This window comes from Pan troglodytes, chromosome X (assembly GCF_028858775.2).
Source record: "Pan troglodytes isolate AG18354 chromosome X, NHGRI_mPanTro3-v2.0_pri, whole genome shotgun sequence".
Lineage (NCBI taxonomy): Eukaryota > Metazoa > Chordata > Mammalia > Primates > Hominidae > Pan > Pan troglodytes.
The window spans coordinates 33,919,913-33,937,443 of NC_072421.2; the positions used below are offsets into that span (position 1 = coordinate 33,919,913).

Sequence of the window (17,531 nt, forward strand, 5' to 3'; positions counted from 1 at the left end):
GATCCCTTCTAGAACATATTTGATCAAGAACACACTCATAATGTTATAAAAGTCAGTCTCTAAAACTGCAATTCCAAAGCTGCTGAGAGGGTCTATAAACCCACGAAGAGAGAAGAGGGTAGCTGCAAGAAGAAAATTCCACTCACTTTACCTTGTTTTCCATTGACTTTCACCCTTTCTGTAAGTCTACTGAAATCATACACTAACGGAAAAGCAGCAATAAAAATAACTGAATCCTACCAAATAGGTAAATTCAGCAAGATTAATGGAGTCAAACTAGGCAGATATTATATATAAGTCAATGATTGCAGAGACTTCAATTTTTTATAGAAACATTAAATAAACATTCCTCAACAAGTAAATTATCTCAATAGACTAACAGCCAAATGAAACCATTTTTATCTGTTAGGCTGCATATTTGAACTACTTTTCCAAGTCTCTAGTACTTAAGTAGTATGGGTGGTTACAATTTCTGTTTATGGTATAGAACTGTTATTTAACTGTTACATTGCTTGTTTAGATACTTGAGTCAATAAGCAAAAAACAAAATTTCTTTATAGTCTAGAGATGAGGTGAGCAAACTTTTCCTATCAAGGGCCAGATAGTAAATATTCCTGCTTTGTGGCCCACATGGTCTCTGTCAGAAGTACTCAACTGTGTTTTAGCATGAAAGGAGTCCTATATAGCATATAAACAAATAAATGGGTGTGGCTGTCTTCCAAATAAACTATAGACTCTTAAACTGAAATTTTATATAATCTCATGTGTCAGAAATATTCTTGAAATGAAACAATTCAGAAACGTGAAAACCATTTTAAATGACTGGTCAAACAGTAATAGATGTGACAATGTGGACTATCATTTACTGACCCTAGCCTGGATGATGCGAGTGGAGTAGTAGAGACCCTCAGAGAAATAAATGTCTAAAAAAAAGAACATGTTTTTAAAAGAAATGATTGGACTCACAGATTCTTAGTTAAAAATTATCTCAGACATCTTCTTCAATTTCCATTTAGTGCAGAAACTCCATTCTTAGCACTGAACACTTTAGGAATAAGGAGTGCAGTGTCTCACAAAGTAATCAATTCTCTGCTCACAACATTAACTGGAAGAATACTTTTCCATTGCTACCAAAGAGGTGCAAGTGAGTCTAAACCCTCTTCTGCATTACAGCACATCGAATATTTGAAATCAGCTTAATTTTCTCTACTTTTTTCCTTCAAGTATTTTTCAACTTTTCACTTTTCTAGTACTTTCCATGCCCCTCAAATGTTATAGTTTGTAGGACCTTTTAGCATTCAGACACTTTTCACTGAACATACCCCCAAATGTTAAGGTTCCTCTTAGATCATGGTGTCCTTCTAAAATATGTATCTATTACCACATATAATATATACATATACCATACCTATCATATATATACACACACACACCATTATATCATATATATCCTTCTAAAATTCGTTCTCATTTTTTTCATTTCCTTTTTCAGGATACATGTCTAACAATATTACTTTGTTTCATTGTATTTTGATGTCATATGAATTATGACTGATAATAATGATGACCAACAAAATCAGTAAGATTTATTCAATTAATTATTATTAAGCTTTAACTCTCTCACGTCCTGTACTTGCCGGATTGATTTTATGAACCTTAGCTTAGGATGTTATACTTATTCCCATTACAATTATTCTCTTTGACCTCACCACAGTTTTTAGGTGGTCATAATCCTTTGGTACCCTAATAGTTCAATGTATTTGTTCTGCTTCCCAGATAGACAGGCTATCTGGATCGTCCTTCAGTTTTTGGACATTAATATTTCACAGGCCAAGTAGGTTCAAGAACAGAGACATAAGGCACATTACAGAAGATTAGGTTCAAGTCAGATGGAACCAATTTTATAGAACTATGCTATAGTCCTGTGAAAGGCCCTCTTCCTGGTTTACTGTGATTCATTAATTGATACATCACAGGCAGGGTCATTTAGCAAGCTGATTTATTGACCAGACTCTTATGTCAAACAGCAAATATTTCTCCATTTTCACCATATGGGCATCATAAAAATCTTTACCAAAGTCCATGCTATAATCAAGATAACTAGCCATATTACATACTTTTCAGATAACATTGGAGAATCACAGTATATATTACCTTTGCACTCTTTCTAAACCATCTCACCTTCTTCAGGAATTGTCGTCAGTTACTCCCAGTGAAGAAAAAATATTGCATATTTTTCTGGAAAAACATTTCCAGTTTTAAGTAATTATTTACTCTCCACAATCTAATTATGGACTTTCCTTCCTATTTTTCACTTTAGTTTATTAACTCCAGGACCAACTAAAATATTGTCGTGGCTTTCTCTTTTTAAACAGTTCTGACTTTTTTTTTCCCAAAGCGTGTGTGTGTGTGTGTGTGTTCGCACATGCTTAAGTGGTTTGTTTTTATTTGCTTTTTCCTTCTTAAAAGATGGATTATATGAGAATGGGAGGATAATAGGATGGAGCAAGCTTCTCAGGCAAAACATTTCAAAGCATATTTCTTAACCGATAGTGTCTTCCCCTGCTCATCTTTCTGAAGAGCAACACCTGAGAGGCAGCTACTCTAGCTCATGTGGGAAATTTCACTTGACAGTCTAATCACAAAAAGAGAAATAAGGGAGATTTTTTTACTTAAAAAATAATGATGCTCAATAAAATTTTTACCTAAAAGAGATAAATAATTGTTTTAGAATATAAATGCCTTAGAGAAAACAATCTGAGTTTGAGAGAATTGGGGAAAACTCACACAGATTTATAAAAGTCACTAATTCTGGATTTAAGAATATATTAAAATGTTTGTAGTCTATTTCATTGTGTCCCACTTCTCTTTCACACTTTCTATTTTTATGCATTTCTCCTTCATCGTTTTTTTTCTCCCTTGAATCACTTCAGAAGACACAGGATTAAGCAATTGGGATTTGAAGACTTCACGTGGTCTCATCACTCTGCAGGCTGACCCTGTTTTAGAGCAAGAAATATTGGCAGACATTTCCAGCTCTTACAATGCATTTATCAATAAGGGTTTGCCTGCTCTTCAGGTGCGTGGCATATAGACTTTACGATTTCATTAATAATCAACAGCTGGTGCCACCTAGCGTCTGTCCAATCCATTCATCAGTGGGACCAAATACAGAGCACTTTCTAACCGCAAATGAAGCAAGCCTAAACTATAAACTAACAAATACAAAAACACAGTTTGGGGATTCCAGTGGCTGATTTAAAGTACGCTATCTTCATTGAAAAAGAAAAACCTTCTTTTAAAAGTAACTATGGTAACAAGAGAGTGAGGCTAGAAGGAAGCTCACATTTTTTCGAAGGAGACAATTCACAAAAGGAGAGTCCTACTAAAGATGCAATGTAAAAGAGTTTTTACAGTCTTGAATGGTCACTTAAAACGGTTATAAAAAGTTGAAAAGTAACATTGGCCAAAGAGGGCTGTATTTTAAACAACAGTATAGACAGAGCTGAATTTTCTCAACCAACCACAAAATAACCCTGTAGCATTTGGATGCAAAATTCTGTCAGTCTTTGAGCTTCCCAAAGATTAACCAAGTTCTGTAACACACTATACAAAAGCATCTACAGTACTTAAAAGTATTAAACGGAAATAATCAGAGTGCCTGAACCACATTATAAAAAAAATTCTTTGCTGCTAAAATGATACATCTAGAAAACTATTTTCTTTCCTGCTGTATATGTGAATTATGAATGATATTCAACCACGGTAATGTATGCTTCAAGGTTAAAAAGTAGTCATCCAAAGCCTTGACTATTTTTCAAAACAGAAGTTAGCAATTATTTTGGAGAAATCCTAGTATAATTAGCCCACCACTTGCTAATTAATTTACTGATATTTAAATACATGTTGTTTTTAACTCACCCTTTCTAAGAGGAATACGTAATTGAAAACCATGGACTAACATTCAGAAAAAAAGTTACATAACAGCCAATAGTGTTCCTTAACCAGACTGACTGGGATATTACAATTACTACAGAAAAGGCACAGCACATACGAGTAGCACTGTGTACACTGAAAGGTCATATTAGATGTACATATATGATAGTCTATTAACTTGGATGATTTAGCTCCTCAGGCTATGGAGGAGACTGGGTAGAGAGCCGAAAGATTCTGTATTACATAGACAGTTAATAATCAGGCTTTTCACACTTAGGAAAATCTATTTCTATATTATTTAACATCTGTTTTAAACAATCACTTGTTAAATGTTTGAATGTTTTATTTGCTTGTTACCCTAGTGGTGATAAAGATTATTTCAATATGTTCAGTCTGATTACAGTCACTGACAGATCCCCATGACAGCATGTGAAGATAGGTTATAGAAACGATGCATAGTTTATACAAAAAGCATAAATTGCTCCCCTTTCTCCAAAAACTTTATTTTTGGAGCCAAATACTGTCCATGCTCATGCTCCATTTGCTTAAAAGTACTTATAATTATAATCCACTGATTGTAGGGGAAAGAAATATTGCAAAACAGAGAAAGGGTTCTAAAAATCGTACGCAGGCAAGAAAGAATGTAAGACAAAACTCATTAAAGGGCAAAATAAATAAATAAATAAATAAATAAATGCTCACATTTTCAATAATTTATCACTTCTGTCATTTTTCATTAACAGCCTTCAAAGCCCTATCTGAAACAAGCTGATACAGAGAAATTAAGAGCAGTAATCAAGCGAGAAATGATAGACCAGCTGGGTCGACATCAACTTGGCAAAACGTGAATACAGTTCAATAGCTGAAACAGATGCTAGAGTTGTTGAAAAACCCTGCAGGAGATATTGATATATTTTCTTCATATAATGCAGAATGACTGAATAAATGTCAAAAGCTAGAAATTGATGAGGAGAAATGACTGACAGCCAAACTCCTTATAAAATAGAAACCAAGTATAACAATTTTCAACCTATCCAAACATTCTATACATTCTCATTTCTCTCACTGTCTGAATATGCCAATACACCAATCAGTTCTTGCAACTAAATTGCATATAACTAATCTGGGGTAGATTTCCCCGAAGATTTTTTTCCCCCTGTCATCATCTACCTGAAGAAACCTAGACCCCTGAACAATACTTTATTCTAAAATCTTCTAACACTGATTTCTATCCCAGAAGTGTTTTCCTGAGGTTGGAGGCAAGCACACCCCCTCCCCAAAATCTAACGCAGCACAAGGCAATTTTAAAATCCATTCTGTAAAAGCAACACTGTTTGCAGAGTTTGAAGAGCTCGGCAACAAACCCCAGCTACCAACAGCTGCTTGTTCAAACATATGCTTTGTCATGGCCAGCTTCTAATTGTATTCGTAATGATGTAATAGCTTTAATAATCCTACCTTCCATGCCAGCTGTTTTTCCTGTCACTCCATCATGCCAATAAGTTGGCTGCTGTAACAAATCAAGATAGTGCAAAACAGCATCTTTCTCCTGATTCTGTCATCTTCCTGAAAGCATTCTATTACTGCCGACTGCTGGGAACCAGAAAGTCTATTTGAATTCCAACAGCTCCCCTTTCGCATGATTCAAGTTAGGTTAGGTGGGCATGCCTAACATGATTCTCTCAGTCATTTATTATGCAGCTGCTACAACGTCGGTGTGGTAACCACTCTGACTATCTGATACGTCAGTCGAACAAAACCTATACCTCGGAGCAAACACATGAGCCAGAGCAGCGTTTGCATTTAACGAGCATTCTTCCTGCCTAAAAAACAGTGGATCTGCAAATCTCTTTCAGTATCTACTCGCTCTTCTGTACAGATGCAAAGCCTTTTGATTAGATTATTTTCCTAAGTGTAACAAGAGTAGAGTTCCTTGCCAAACATCATATTATTCACACTGAAATTTTGGCTGATTTTTACTTATCTTCACAGCCTTTTAAGGGTAAAAACTCTCTTCTGAATTGTACTTTTGCAATAAGATGTTGTGTGCTCAGCTCCACATTTCTGCGTTGTAAAATATAGCGTGCACTTTCTCAAATGGAATTTGCCTCTTGTGACTCTATAGCAAATTTTCAAATAAGAGGATATTTCAAGAAAATATTATTTATTTTGCACACTGGAGATATTTAAAGTCTGGCACTCTGTATGTTTCTCCCAAGGGTAGACTTTATACTTGATATTTTGACTTTAGATGAGTGATTTCTTCACAAAGTAAGAAATTAGATTAGCTGAATCTCTTACACAACTTCTTTAACAAGTAAATAAATGCTATTCAGGAAAATGCATTTTGTATTTTAAAAATACTAATCGTGAATCAGTATTTGTTAAAAGAAACTGTAATTGTTATCAATTATACCGTATAATTTTCTCTAAAACTTCCAAGTTTGCCTGTCTTGGGGGCACTTATGGTTTGAAATTATAACACAAGAAAGTTTAAGTGTTTTCATGAGAAAAATTAATAAAATCATATGTTTCCTCTCAGATTTGTATTAGGTATTTAGTTTGTTAGGAAAGCTATCCCCCCCCACCACAAAAAGTAAACAGACAGCTGGTTTCATAGTTACATTATGAAACTATAAGGAATAACTCATTTAGCATATGTGAAATATGCCAATATCGCTATTCTGAAATAGTGTTTTCCTAAGGGGTTATGGTGTGTGTGTGTGTGTGTGTGTGTATGTGTGTGTGTGCTTTGTGTGCATGTACTCATACATTTTAGCTATTCTACTTCCATTTGATTTTTGTATAACAAACACAAATAATCCCTATATATCAAGATATACACAATAATCAGTAACTTATAGTTTATTAGATATAATTTACAAATGCAAGAAATAAACCTGAAAGACAAGTTGAGTCCATATGAATCCACCAAGATTTCTCTAAAATAATATACATATCATTCCACACTACTCTGAAAATACTGGTATATCAATTACTGCTATTTTACATAAAAAGTCTTCTGTGATTAGCATATCTATTTTAGAGATTGAGAATAGCACAAATGCCATGTGTTTTTTTGTTGTATTCTTGGCTTCTACTAGCCTCTCCAGCTTAAACTCTTGCCTCTCTTCCTCTTTATACTTTATTCCAGCCACAATGGACTTCTATTTTTTCTTCTAAAATGCTGGACTCCTTCCTGTTTCAGATATTTTCCGTATTCTGTTTCATCTATTCATAAGTCTGTCTTGAGGCTTGTGAAAATTATTTTTTTGTAAAAATGTATACAAGTTGTACAACATGTTTCAATATACATATAGTGAAATGATTACTACAGTAAAAGTAATTAACATATCCATCCTCTTACATGGTTACCCTTTTTTTGTGTATTTGGTGATAACACTCAAGATTACTCTCTTAGTGCATACTGTAGTGTTATTAACTATAGTCCCTATCCTGCACATTAGATCTCTAGAACTTATTCATCCTGATAATGAAAACTCTGTATCCTTTGACCAATATCTTCCCATTCTCCCCCTCCCTCTGACCTTGGTAACAATCAGTCTACCCTCTGCTTCTTTATAGCTGACTGTTCAGATTTTACATGTAAGTGAGATCATGCAGTATTATTCTTCCTATGCCTGGCTTATTTCACTTAGCGTAATGTTCTTCAGGTTCACCCACATTATCACAAATAGCAGGATTTCCTTCCTTTGTAGGCTAAATAATATTATTTTATTATATTTACATATATCACAATTTCTTTATTAATTTATCTGTTGATGTACACTCAGGTTGTTTTCATGCCTTGGCTATTGTGAATAACTCTGCACTGAACATGGGAGTGCAGATATCTCATCTAGATACTGATTTCATTTCCTTTTTATATATACCCAAAAGAGTGGTAATTTGATCCTAGGGCATTCGTATTTTAACTTTTTGAGGAATCTCCATACTGTTTTCCATAATGGCTATACAAATTTACATTCCCGCCAACAATGTATAAGGATTCCCTTTTATCCACATTCTTGCCAAAACTTGTTTTTTTTTATCTTTTTGATAATAGCCATCCTAACAAGTTTGAGGTGATATTTCACTGTTGCTTTAATTTGCATTTCCTTGATGATTAGTGCTTTTGAGAATCTTTTCATATACCTGTTGGCCATTTGCATGTCTTCTTTGGAGAACTGTCTATTCAGGGGCTTTGACCATTTTTAATCAGATTTTTTGTTTTTTGTTTGTGTGTTTTGCTTGAGCTCTGAGTTCCTCATATATTTTGGATGAAAGCTGCATATTGGTCATATGGTTTGCTAATATATTCTCCCATTCCACAGTTGTCTCTTCACTCTGTTAATTGTTTCCTATGCTGTACAGAAGGTTTATAGTTTGTCGTAGTACAACTTGTTTAATTTTGATTTTACTGTGTGTGCTTTTCATGTCATATCTAAAAAATCATTGCCAAGACCAATTTCGAGAATTTTTTTTTCATGCACTTTCTTCTAGGAATTTTGTAGTTTCAGGTCTTACATTTAAATCTTTAATCAATTTTTAGCTGACTTTTGTTGTGTGATGTAAGGGTCCAATTTTATTCTTTAGCATGTGTATATCCAGTTTTTCAAACACCATTTATTAAAGAGAATATCCTTTCCTCATAGTGTACTCTTGTTGCCCTTCTCAAAATTTAGTTGACCATATATGAATGGGTTTATTTATGGGCCCTCCATTCTGTTGCACTGGTCTATATGTCTGCTTTTATGCCAGTACTATATTATTTTGATTACTAAAGCTTTGTCATATAATTCAAAATCAGGAAGTGTGATACCTCCAATGTTGCTTATCCTTCTCAAGATTGCTTTGGCTATTCTCTTTCTTTTGTTGTTTCATATGAATTTCAGATTTTTTAAAAATCTATGAAAAATGCTATTGGCATTTTGATAGAGGTTGTGCTGAATCTGTAAATTGCTTTGAGTAGCATGGACATTTTAACAATATTAATCCTTCTAGTCCATGAACACAGAACATACACCCATTTATTTGCGTCTTTTAAAATTTCTTAAATCAGGCCAGGCACGGTGGCTCATGCCTGTAATCCCAGCACTTTGTGAGGCCGAGGCGGGCGGATCACCTTAGGTGAGGAGTTTGAGACCAGCCTGACTAACATGGTGAAACCCCGTCTCTACTAAAAATACAGAAATTAGCCGGACGTAGTGGCGGGAGCCTGTAATCCCAGCTAGTCGGGAGGTTGAGGCAGGAGAATCGCTTGAACCCGGAAGATGGAGGTTGCAGTGAGCAGAGATCCCGTCATTGCACTCCAGCCTGGGCGACAGAGCCAGACTCCGTCTCAAAAAAAAAAAAAAAAATTCTTTAATCAATGCTTTGTAGTTTTCACTGTATAAATATTTCACCATTTTAGTTAAATTTATTCCTCTTTTATTCTTTCTGATGATACTGTAAATGAAATTGTTTTCTAAGTGCCATTAACAGATAAATGGATAAAAAAGTGGTATATATATATATACACACACACACAACGGAACACACAACGGAATATTCATTTATATAAAAAAAACTTACCATTTGCAACAACATGGATAGAACTGAAGGACATTTTGTTAAGTGAAATAAGCCAGGCACAGAAAGACAAATATTACACGTTCTCACTCATATGTGGGAGCTAAAATAATTGATCTCATGGAGGTAGTGAGTACAATGGTGGTTACGAGCGTCTGAGAAGGGAAGTGAAGAGAAGGGGATGAAGAGAGGATAGTTAATGGGTACAATACAAAAGTACAGTTAGATAACAGAAATAAATTCTAGTGTTTGAGAGCATAGTAGGGCAGCTATAGTTAACATGAATTTATAGTATATTTCAAAATTGCCAGAAGAGAAATTTGGAATGTTCCCATTACAAAGAAATGATAAATATTTCAGATGATGGACATCCTAATCACCTTGATTCGATCATTACACATTGTATGTATATATTGGAATATCACATGTACCCCATAAATGTGTAATGTATCAATAAAAAGCTAAATCTAAACATTTTATTGATTTCCTTTTCAAAATGAAATCAACTGATTTCATTTTTAGAGAAAAGAAATGCTACCAATATTTGTATGTTGATTTTGTATCTAGCAATTTTACTGAATTCATTGATTAGTTCTGACAATTTTTTAATGAAATCATTAGGGCTTTCTACATATAGAATCGTGGCATCTAGAAACAGATAATTTTACTTCTTCCTTTCCAATTCCACTGCCTTTTATTTCTTTCTCTTGCCTAATTGCTCTGACTAGGACTTCCAATACTATGTTGAACAGAAGTGTTGATCATGGGAATCCCTGCATTGTATCAGATCTTAGAGGAAAAGCTTTCAATTTTTTCCCCGTTGGTTACAATGTTAGCTATGAGTTTTTCATAAATGGCCTTTATTATGTTGATGCAAGATCATTCTACACTTATTTTGTTGACAGTTTTCAATTTACCCATGAATACATGTTGAACTTTTTCAAATGGTTTTTTCTGCATCTATTAAGATGGTCATGTGGTTCTTGTCTTTTATTCCGTTTATGTGATATATCACATTGATTGATTTGCATGCCATACCAACCTTGCATCTTGGAGATAAATCCCACCTGATCATGGTATATAATCCTTTTGATGTACTGTTGAATTTGTTTTGCTAGTATTTTATTGAGGAGTTTTGGATCTATACACATCAGAGTTACCGTCCTGTAGTGTTCTTTTATTGTGGTATCTTTGTCTGGCTTTGGTGCCAGTGTGATTCTGGCTTCATAAAATGAGTTTGGAAGTGTTTCCTCTTCTCATTTTTTTTTGCAAGAGTTAAAGAAGAATTGGTATTAATTATTTTTGAATGTTTGATAGAATAAATCTGTGAAGGTATCTGGTCCAGTGGTTTTCTTTGTTGAGAAATTTTTCATTACTGCTTCAAACTCTTTGTTAATGGTCTGTTCAGACTTTCTATTTCTTCTTGATTCAGCCTTAGTAAGTTGTATATTTCCAGGAATTTATCAATTTCTAGACTATCTGATTTTTTAAGACATAGCTGCTCATAATAGTTCCTGATGATCCTTATTACTTCTGAGGCATCAGCTATAATGTCTCCCCATTCTTTATTTCAGTCTTTCTTTTATTCTTAGTATATATAAGGGTTTGCTGATTTTATCTTTTCAAAAAAGCAACCATTACTTTTTATTTTTTATATTGTTTTTCTATTCTCTATTTGACTTACTTCTGCTCCAATCATTATTATTTACTTCCTTATACTAACTTTGGGCTTAGTGTCTTCTTTCTCTTCTAGTTCCTTGAGGCATAATGGTAGATTGCTGATTTAAAATCATTCTTTTTAAATGTATATGTTTAGAGCTATAAACATCCTCCTTAGTACTGTTTTTTCTGCATTCCATAAGTTTTGGTATCTTTTTAACATTATTTTTTGTCTGAAGATATTTCTTAAATACTCTCTTCTAATTTTCTCTTTGACACAATGGTTGCTCAAGAGTGTGTGGCTTAGTTTCTATGTATTAGTCTATTTTCCCATTCTCTTGCTGTTACTGACGTCCAGTTTCATTCCACTGTGGTCAGAAAAGATACTTGGTGTGATTTTTATATGCTTAAATTTATTTATTAAGAGTTATATTGTGAGCATGCCCTCTTTAATCAATTCTGTTCAACATAGTACTGGAAGTCCTAGTCAGAGCAATCAGACAAGAGAAAAAAAGGAGTGGCAAACAAATTGGAAAAGAAGTCAAACTGTTGTTGTATGCTGATAATATCATGTACCTAGAAAACCCTGCTAAACATATTCAGTAAAATTTCAGGATACAAAATCAATGTACACAAATTAATAGCACTGCTACACACCAACAATGACCAAGCTGAGAATCAAATCAAGAATCCAACCCCTTTTACAATAGCTGCAAAAAAAAAAAAGCAAAATGCCTAGAAATAAACTTAACCAAAGAGGTAAAAGTTATCTACAAGGAAATATGCAAAGCACTGCTAAAAGAAATCACAGATGGCACAAACAAATTGAAACATCCCATGCTCATGGATAGGAAGAATCAACATTGTGGAAATGACTATACTGCCAAAAGCAATCTACAGATTCAGTACAATCCCATCAAAATACCATCATCATTCTTCACAGAAGTAGAAAAAAATCCTAAAATTCATATTGAACAAAAAAAAAACAGCCCACATAGCCAAAGCAATAGTAAGCAAAAAGAACAAATCTGGAGGCATCACATTACCCAACTTCAAATTATACTATGTGGCTACAGTTACCAAAACCATGGTAGTGGTATGAAAATAGGCACATAGACCAATGGAACAGAATAGAGAACCTAGAAATAAAGCCAAATACTTATAGCCAACTGATCTTTGACAAAGCTTATAAAAACATAAATTGGTGAAGGGACACCCTATTCAATAAACAGTGCTGGGAAAACTAGTAAACCACATGTAGAAGAATGAAACTGGATCCTTATCTCTCACCTTATACAAAAATCAACTCAAGATGAATCAAAGACTTAAATCTAAGACCTTAAAGTATAAAAATTCTAGAACATAACATCAGAAAAACTCTTCTGGGCATTAGCTTAGGCAAATAATTCATAACTAAGGCCCCCAAAGCAAATGCAACAAAAACAAAAATAAATAAATTGGACCCAATTAAACTAAAAAGCTTCTGTATAGCAAAAGAAATAATCAGCAGAGTAAAGAGACAACCCATAGAGTGGGAGAAAATCTTTTCAAGCTCTGCATCCGACAAAGGACTAGTATCCAGAGTCTACGAGGAACTCAAATCAGCAAGAAAAAAAAGTCTCATCAGAAAGTTATCAAAGGACATGAATAGACATTTCTCAAAAGGAGATACACAAACAGTCAACAAATACACGAGGAAATGCTCAACATCACTAATTATCAGGGAAATGCAAATTAAAACCACAATGAGCTGCCACCTTATTTCTAAAAGAATGACCATAATTAAAAAGTCAAAAAACAATAAATGCTGGCATGGATGTGGTGAAAAGGGAACACTTTTAAACTCCTGGTGGGAATAGAAATTAGTACAACCATTATGTAAAACAGTATGGAGATTCCTTAAAGAACTAAAGTAGAACTAACATTTCATTCACCAATCCCACTACTGGGTATCTACCCAAAGGAAAAGAAGTCACTATATGAAAAAGACACATGTGCAGGCATGTTTATAGCAGCACAATTCACAATTGCAAAGATATGAAACCAACTAAGTGCCCATCAACCGAGTGGATAAAGAAAATGTATATATACACCATGGAATACTATTCACACACACAAAGGAATGAAATAATGGCCTTCGCAGCAACTTGGATGGAGCTGGAGGCCATTATTCTAAGTGAAGTGACTCAGGAATAGAAAACCAAATATAGTATGTTCTTACTTATAAGTGGGAGGTAAGCTATTAGGACACAAAGGCATAAGAATGATGTAATGGACTTTGGGAACTTAGTGGGGAACATTGGGAGGGGATTGAGGGGTAAAAGACTACATATTGGGTACAGTGAGCATTGCTTGGGTGATGGGTGCACTAAAATCTCAGAAATCACCACTAAATAACTTGTGCATGTAGCCAAAACCCACCTGTACCCCCAAAATAATTGAAATAAAAAAAAGTTGTGTTGTGACTTAACATGTAATCTATCCTGGAGAATGCTGTGTGTGTGTGTTTGAGAAGAATGTGTTTTCTCCTACTGTTGGATGGAATGTTCTATGTATGTCTGTTGGTCCATTTATTCTCTAATTTTGTTCAAGTACACTCTTTATTAATTTTCCATATGAATGTTCTGTACGTTATTAAAAGTAGGATATTGAAGTCTCCTACTATTATTGTTTTGCTGTATATTTCTCCTTTCAGATCTGTCAGTATATGCTTCATATACTTAGGTGCTCTGATAGTGAGTGCATATAGATTTGCTATTGTTATATCTTTCAACTGATTTCACCCTTTTATTACTATATAATAACAGTCTTTCTCTAGAGTTTTTTTTTAAACTTAAAGTCTGTTTTGTGATAAAGTATGGCCACTTCTGCTTTTTTTTTGAGACAGAGTCTCACTCTGTCACCCAGGCTGGAGTGCAGTGGCATGATCTTGGCTCATTGCAACCTCTGCCTCCTGGATTCAAGCGATTCTCCTGCCTCAGCCTCCCAGGTAGCTGGGATTACAGGCGCCCGCTACCATGCCTGGCTAATTTTTGTGTTTTTTTAGTAGAGATGATGTTTCACCATGTTGGCCAGACTGGTCTTGAACTCCTGACCTCAGGTGACTGGCCTGCGTTGGCCTCTCAAAGTGCTGGGATTACAGGCATGGGCCACCATGCCTGGCCTACTCCTGCTTTCTTTTGGTCACTATTTCCATGGAATATATTTTTCCATTCCTTCACTTTCAGCATGTGTTTCCTTGAATCTAAAATAAGTTTCCTTTAGACAACATATATTTGGATACTTTTTAAAATTCATGCAGGCCCACTATATTTTTTGATTGAGGAGTATAATCCACATTTATTTAAAGTAATTATTGATCAGAAATGACTTGATATTGCCATTTTGAAATTTTATTTTTATTTATTTATATGTTTTTGTAGAGACAGGGTCTTGCTATGTTGTCCAGGCTGGTCTTGAACTTCTGGCCTCAAGAAATCCTCCTGCCTTGGCCTCCCAAATTGCTGGGATTACAGACATGAGCTACCACACCTGGCCTGACTATTACCATTTTGTTATTTGTTTTTCATGTAGTAATTTTGTCCTTTTTTGTCTTGCTGTTTTCCTTCATGATTTGCTGTTGTTGTTTTTTTGCATTGATAGGCTTCGATTCTTTCCTTTTTTTCTTTTATGTAACAACGATAGGCTTTTTCTTTGTGGTTACCATGGAGTTTACATAAAATATCTTATAATAATCTATATTCAGCTGATAGCAGTTTAACTTCATGTACACACAACAACTCCAGACTTTTACCTCTCCTTCCCCATTTTATGCCAGTGATAAAACAATTTTCTTGTATTTATTTTATGTATCCATTAATGTTATCTATTTATGGTTATTTTTAATACTTTTGACTTTTAACTTTTATAGTATAATTAAAACAATTTACCCAACACTGTTATAGTAATACAGTATTCTGTTTTTCTCTATGTATTTACATTTACCAATGGGTTTTATACTTTCATATGCTCTAGTGTTACTGTTTAGGGTCTGTTAATTTCAATTTGAAGAACTCCCTTTAGTATTTCTTATAAGGCAGTTCTAGTGCTGCCAGACACCCTCAGCTTTTGCTTGTCCAAGAAAATCTCTTGCCATCGTTTTTGAAGGACAGGTTTGCTAAATATAGTATTTTTGGTAGACAGTTTTCTTTCTCTTCTGGCTTGCAGCTTCCCCTCACGTTTGTCTACCTTCCACCCAATCTTTAGGTATAATCTTGAAATATAATTTTCTGTGCGAGGCATTATTGATCCCCAGATAAAATTATATTCTGCTATGCAATTTCACAGCACCTTGTATTTCCTCTATCTTCATAATAGTAATGGCATATACTGTACAACATGGGGGAATAGGCACTGTTATAAAATTATATACGCACAAAACATATGTATGTGTGTATGTGTATATATATACACATACACACACACATATGTATGTGTTGCTTTGTCTTTCCATCCATCTACCTATCTACTTATCCATAATTCATTTATATATTCTCATTAAATCCTTACTCTGAACCTATGAGGGAGACTCTTACATGCATTTTATAGGTAAGGAAACTGAGACACATAAAACTTTAAAAAATTGGCCAAGTCTACCTTCTCAGCACAGTAGGCAGCAAGTCAGTCTTGTAAAAACCTGGCCAGGCCACACAACTTTATTTAATTGTTTGTATTTCCTGGTATACTATCAGTTCTCGAAACTGGATATTATGTTTGTCTTGTTAATTGCTAAATCCTAATGTCTAGCATGGTACCCGAAAAGTTGTGTTTCATGAATTCACTTATCCAGTAGAACTTGCTTTATGAAATGTTCTGTACTAAGCACTGTTGATATGGAGATGATTAAAATAAACATGGATTCTGTGTTGCTGGCATTTGTGAACTAGTACTAAACTCAGGTCCAAGGGTTCATAGACAGAACTGAGAAATGTTCATTGGGATGAAAGAAATACTACATCTTTATTTTCATCAATGTCTCATTAAAATGTAGCAGTATTTTTATTTATTTTTGTAGGTTATAAACCATAGTAGTATTAGAAGTACCTGTGACTTTTGTTACTAAAAGGAGTAACAAATATTTCATATCATTTTATAGAAGCTGTATAAATCTCAAAATATTTTTACATTCATTACTACTTTGGCATTATGGTTGTTATTAAGCCCACAAATATATATTGTTATTTAATGTGTTAATAAAGAAGTATGCATATTATTATATTACAACTTTTAAATCTTTATTAAACCGTATTTCGATACAACTAGTTTCTGTTGTAATCCTAAATGTTTTATCTTGCATATGTAATAAAATTCAGACACACTTCACAAGATGTCAAAGGCTTTAAAGGAACAGGTCTTTAAATTTCACCACATGTCAAAGAATCCCTGGTTTAGGGGATAGGAGAATATAGCATTTTAGAATCCCTGGTCTAGGGGATAGGAGAATATAGTGTATTTTTAATAGCACTGTCTCCATAGTCAGACTACTTGGGTTCAAATTATTGATAGGTGACTTACAATTGATGTGTTCTATGGCAAGTTACTTAACCTCAGTTTATTCTTCCGTAAAATAGGAATAATAATTGCTGCTTTGCATTCTTGTGATAATACATTAAGAAAATGATTGTAAAAGACTTAGTATAATGCCTGACATCTATTTCACTTTTAATAAATGTTACATATCATTAGCAAGAGAGTCAGATACTAAAGGGTTATGAAAAATAAGATTATAAAAAGAAATACAAAGTATTAACAAAGATTTTTGGAACTGGAACTCATATACACTACTGATGGAAATGTAAAATGGTAAAAAACTACTCTGAAAAATAGTTTGGCAATTTTTGAGAAACCTAAACGTATACATACTGTAAGAGTCATGCTTCCTACTTGAAATGAAAGCATATATCCATACAGATTTATCCAAGAGAAAAAGAAAGCATTAGCCACCATAAAAGCTTATACATGAATTTTCATAGCAGCTATATTTGTAATAACCCTAACTGAAAATGACCCACATGTTTCCCAATGTCTAACTGGATAAATAATTGTAGTATATCTATATAATGTAATGCTACTTTGCCATGGAAAGGACTGGAAACTTGATGCATTTAACCATGTAAATAAATTGCAAAACAATGATACTAACTGAAGGAAGCCAAACAAAAAGAGTACATACTGTATGCTTTCATTCATACAAAACTCTAGAAAATGTAAATATATCTGCAGTGACAATAAGCATATCAGTGGCTGCCTAGGGAAGGTGGGGGTGATAGATGAGGAGGAGGAGTTACAAAAGGGAAACTTTTTGGATAATAGATATATTTACTATC

At 34.0% G+C, this 17,531-nt stretch overlaps 1 protein-coding gene across 11 annotated transcripts in view; it reads right to left on the bottom strand.

Annotated features, from left to right (window-relative positions):
* DMD (dystrophin) overlaps nt 1-17,531 on the bottom strand; it is a 2,616,526-nt gene that overhangs the window by 2,217,029 nt on the left and 381,966 nt on the right. Inside the window, exon 1 of one of the 11 annotated variants that reach the window (XM_016943539.4) lies at nt 5,395-5,488. The exons of the other annotated variants lie outside the window; for them this stretch is intronic. Coding sequence (XP_016799028.1) covers nt 5,395-5,401 — 7 coding nt within the window. The 5' untranslated portion in view covers nt 5,402-5,488. Of the gene's footprint in view, nt 1-5,394; nt 5,489-17,531 lie in introns of those variants that run through there. 11 annotated transcript variants of the gene reach the window in all.